Genomic DNA, 4463 nt, shown 5'->3' with positions numbered 1-4463 from the left:
AGCTTTCGTTATAACCTGTAGAAATAGAAATATTTACTGCCAACTAAGACCAGATCGCCATCTTTCAGAAGAAAATCAATACTTCGTTATAATAAGCTGTTGCGAGGACACGCCCTCATTTATATCACATGTTCCCACCCACATCTTTTATTGGACACGAAATGGATACCAAGGATATTACAGGCATGCTGAGAGGGATTTGTTTTCAAAAGTGATTATATGTTGACGATTTGCACACCTAGAAAATCATTTAACAGATAATCCCGTGTTTATGGTTCTATCGTTTTGACTTGCCGAATAATGAAGTGTTTTTGATGTTTGTTAATATAATATGAAACTTTTGATGACAACATTGTGTTTTTATAATTAAAGAAGAATATAATAAGACAATGGAGGATTCTACAAAAAGTGTTAAACTTGAAACATCTAAAGACGAAACAGCTACAGCGGAAGAAAGACTATTTTGTAGTGACAGACTAGAAGAGGAAATTTCTTCGAAAACTTCTACTAAAAATGAGACAGAAACAATCAAAACTGGAAGCAGTTCGAGAAATGAAAATCTGACGTCCCCTGTGATAAATCGAGCAAAGTCCTCTTTCCTTATCACAGATATTTTATCATCAGACAGGACAAGGATACCATCAGGGAGAGATGACAGTGCAATGATCAGCGACGATAGCGCACAGCAAAGACTAGGGGTGTACGCTCAAGTTAGTCGTACCCCTTTTAATACAGAATCTTTTGATGAACTTGTTAAGCGAAAGTACGGTATTAAAAGATCTTACGAAGACACAGATTTAGCGTCCGATCCTTCCTCACCTGTATCTCAAACCGAACGTAAGAATTTAAGTCGATTTGGGCTGTTTTATGTGTGTGTGTGCGAGGGATATAGAATGAGAGGAAAATTTTGTTTTGAAATTGTTGCTTAAAATGCAGTATATTTTTTTAATCATTTATGAAAATGATTTTTTTTTTGAATGGCTTTATTTTCGTATATATAACTAAATATTTTATTTTTATTTATTTTTTTTTTATTCTTTTCTGTACTTGTAAGAGACTGGAGAATATAGCGTTTAGACTTTACTTTAAATATTTGTTCTAATTTTTGCAGCTGAAAATTATCCTATAAACCATCTGTTTTAAATATTTAAATTCACCATGCTTAAAAACAATAAGTTTAATTGGTGCATAAGCTATATGATGACGATTTCTCGTGTTTTGTTCTTTTCCTTTCAATGGAATATATAATATTACTTCCTCGTGCATTTTTTCCGAAACATAAAACATCCTGAACTTAAAATAAGCAGACAGAAAATATTAAATTTCCTATGATGGCCACTATACGACACAAACCTGTATTTTCTATTATTGATGAAGATAAATGGATTGGGATAAATTACCATATTGCTCATTTGTGAAAAATATTATACACTAAACAGTCCCTGGAGCGCAGTTTTTCTTTAGTAGTTTTAGACAGCATTTAGCGGGGATGAATAATTAAACACAAGAACTAACACCTTTACGATCTCTCTAGACGTTAAACGCGCTTAATGGCCGAAATAAAGGAAATACGATAAGTGGATCGTATGTTAGCGAATAGTCCCGTTAAAAGGTCTTATTTTAATTATTCAGAAGGTGCCTCTAAACCAGAGGGTCAAATACGAGATTTTTATACCCAACACATCTATGGTTAATGTATACCGAAATAACAGGATCTTTGTTTCTCTTTCAATTTATATACCAGTTGTATGATTTATTACAATTTAATGAAATGTCGTTTTTCTATTATAAATACAAAAAGATATTTTGTATTATAAACGGTATAATCATGCCGTTTATTATTCATTAAAGATTCAAATTAACATCAATAAATTTAAAATAAAAAGTAGAATTCAATTGATTTTTTTTCTTCACATTTTTGACCTGCTAAATACGATTTCGAGTGACATTTGCATCGAACAGCTGAATAGGAAACACTTCCCGAGGCATTCTTCAAGCATGTAACTGTCAATTTAAGTCTGTTGTGAAAATTTCAGTCTATTATGATAAAATGGTGAAACATTCACTCACAAAGAACTTTCTGATGTATAAATATTTTATAGATTTGTTTCTGAAAATGCATTTTAAATTAATAATCATTCTTGTTTGATGATATTCTTCAAGGGAAAAAAAGAAAGCCAATTATTTTGTTTGAAAAAACTTACTTTTCCAAGCTAATTTAAAATATAAATGAAAATTCATTAATTTTTCTATAAAATTACAAAAAAGTTTTTGAAATGATTTTCTTAATTCAAACATTTTTTTTTTACAATTATTTTGAGAGTTCAGGTTTTTGTTTAAAAAATGTAATAAATATCAATAAATCACTATTATTTTTAAATACTCCTTTTACACTACATTTTTTTTTTCTAAAATTTGTAACATATCTTTACTTTAATTCAGAGTGTGAAAATCTAGATGAAGAAGATATCGAAACTGCCGGTTGCTCCAAGCACAAGAAGCCCAGAAAAGCGAGAACAGCTTTCACAGATCATCAACTCAATTGTTTAGAAAAGAGCTTTGAGCGACAGAAATATTTAAGTGTCCAAGACAGGATGGAGCTAGCAGCTAAACTAAACTTAACAGACACACAAGTAAAGACATGGTATCAGAATAGAAGGTAGGAATATTCTCATGTAATTTACATGTATAGTTCAAGAAAACCACTCGATAACTTATTTAAATATATACTAGTCATATTTTGCCTGCTGTAAGGAAAATTATAGCTTTATCAAATTGAACACAACCCCTGCAAGACTCCAGCTGGGTGAAAAAAAATTAGAAAGGGGAAAAAAGAAGGAAAGGATTAAATCCAAAATGGAAAAAAAAATATTGCGCATCCCTTTTGTTAATAAATTTATTGTTTTGAAATACAAAGCTTTATTCTAAAATTTAGAACAAATGTCGGGAATGCATGTTAGAAATTTGAGAGGGTCATTGTCATGCTCCTATTTATTCTGTCCCACACGCTCTCTGGTTTGTTTAGAGTTTGCTTGTATTAACAAATTAGCCGTATTAAAATAAATCGGAAATCATGGTAATGACAGAAAGAGAATCGGCGCATCTTAATTGTGCATTTCATACGCACCATCGCTCGTGTTACGGAAGGCGCCCAATCGAAATGACAATGGTAAATTACTAGGGAATTAAAGATGGTCTTCACGCAGGCAGGCTTTCTCCCCTTCGGCAGCATTTGCATTGGGAAATTTGCAAAACTGTTTACCACTTAATCTAATCTTGTCACATAGCCATTATTTGATGTGTTAAGTGAAACACATGGAGATTAGTGTCTCATTTGCAATCCCTCTTTTTCTCTGAGTATGAATATAAACTGATTTTTGAAAAGTTGTGTTGGAGTTTTTGATAAATAACCCTTTTGAAATAAATTTTCAATAAAAATAACAGGAAAAGTTTATGCATAAATTAAATTTTTCATCAATACAGAAAAGATCTACATGTATGTTTAATGGTTTTCCTACATTATTTTCAGGACGAAGTGGAAGCGCCAAACGGCAGTTGGTCTGGAACTTCTTGCAGAGGCCGGAAATTATACTGCTTTTCAACGAATGATGCATTCTAGCACATACTGGTCCCCATATCACCAGCAAACGGCCAGAATTCTGTCCTCTATTGATCCATATTACTTCCGCTCAGCCACAACATCACTTCCGTCTGCGCAGAATCCCCTTTTGACACGGATGTTTGGACTACAATCGTCCCTTGGAAATTTACCCTCATAGAGTTTTTTAACTTTAAAAAAAAAGCCGAGAGGAATATTGGTATTTTACATTTTCACAACGACCTGTACAATTCTGTACATTAAATGTATATAGATAATTAATTTACTGTATATAGATTGCATATTTAAATGTGACTCTTGCTATTTATTTTACTTTATGTAGATGATAAATATCTATTAAATGATTTTGAGCTAAATTACAGAACTATTTATTTCTTTTAGCAGCAGTACATTTGCTGTAAGTGAGATTGTGATTTCTTTTTTTTAAAAAAAAATTCTTTTCTGAAGTTTTTAGCTATACAAATATAAAGTTTAACTTTTTCAATGCATCTAACCTATTACCTGTAAATACATACCTTTAGACGGTTTGTCTCTTGTAAAGCAACAGAATCTTTTCTTTGTAAAACAATAGCCTAAACTTAGCAAATACAATTACTGAAACTATTTTAAAAAATTATTTTATTTATTGAATTTCCGAGAAAATGATTTGCGATGTCTCTCCACCACAGGCAAGGATGAGAAATAATGAATTAACATTTAACATATTTTAAGATGTTGAACATTTTTTTAATATATTCATATTACACAAGATCTTAAAAATTAAAGAAAGCATGTTATAAAGTCCTATCTTTGGAATTAAAAGAAATAAAAATATCCTGTTTCTTTTAAATTTGACTCAGGTTTA

The 4463-nt window shown here is 31.1% G+C and overlaps 1 protein-coding gene across 1 annotated transcript; it reads left to right on the top strand.

The window, feature by feature from the left end:
* The first annotated feature begins 221 nt into the window (after positions 1 to 221).
* On the top strand, positions 222 to 3908 carry LOC133179408 (barH-like 2 homeobox protein). The gene is made up of 3 exons (XM_061314174.1): positions 222 to 837; positions 2443 to 2659; positions 3530 to 3908. Exons 1-3 carry the CDS (start codon positions 390 to 392, stop codon positions 3777 to 3779), a joined length of 915 nt encoding a protein of 304 aa, XP_061170158.1. The 5' UTR covers positions 222 to 389; the 3' UTR covers positions 3780 to 3908.
* The last annotated feature ends 555 nt before the right edge of the window (positions 3909 to 4463 follow it).

The sequence above is a fragment of the Saccostrea echinata genome, unplaced genomic scaffold (genome assembly GCF_033153115.1).
Source record: "Saccostrea echinata isolate AGI-Se365-2 ecotype Australia unplaced genomic scaffold, CSIRO_AGI_Sech_v1 ptg000004l, whole genome shotgun sequence".
Lineage (NCBI taxonomy): Eukaryota > Metazoa > Mollusca > Bivalvia > Ostreida > Ostreidae > Saccostrea > Saccostrea echinata.
Note: the sequence above shows the minus strand (reverse complement) of the source record. Positions and strands in the feature narration are given on the sequence as shown.

What these genes read in the sequence shown, in the direction of transcription:
- LOC133179408 (XM_061314174.1), top strand. Translation starts at nt 390, where the DNA reads ATGGAGGATTCTACAAAAAGTGTTAAACTTGAAACATCTAAAGACGAA. An exon ending in ACCTGTATCTCAAACCGAAC is followed by an intron (nt 838 to 2,442) that starts GTAAGAATTTAA and finishes ACTTTAATTCAG; the next exon opens with AGTGTGAAAATCTAGATGAA. An exon ending in ACATGGTATCAGAATAGAAG is followed by an intron (nt 2,660 to 3,529) that starts GTAGGAATATTC and finishes CATTATTTTCAG; the next exon opens with GACGAAGTGGAAGCGCCAAA.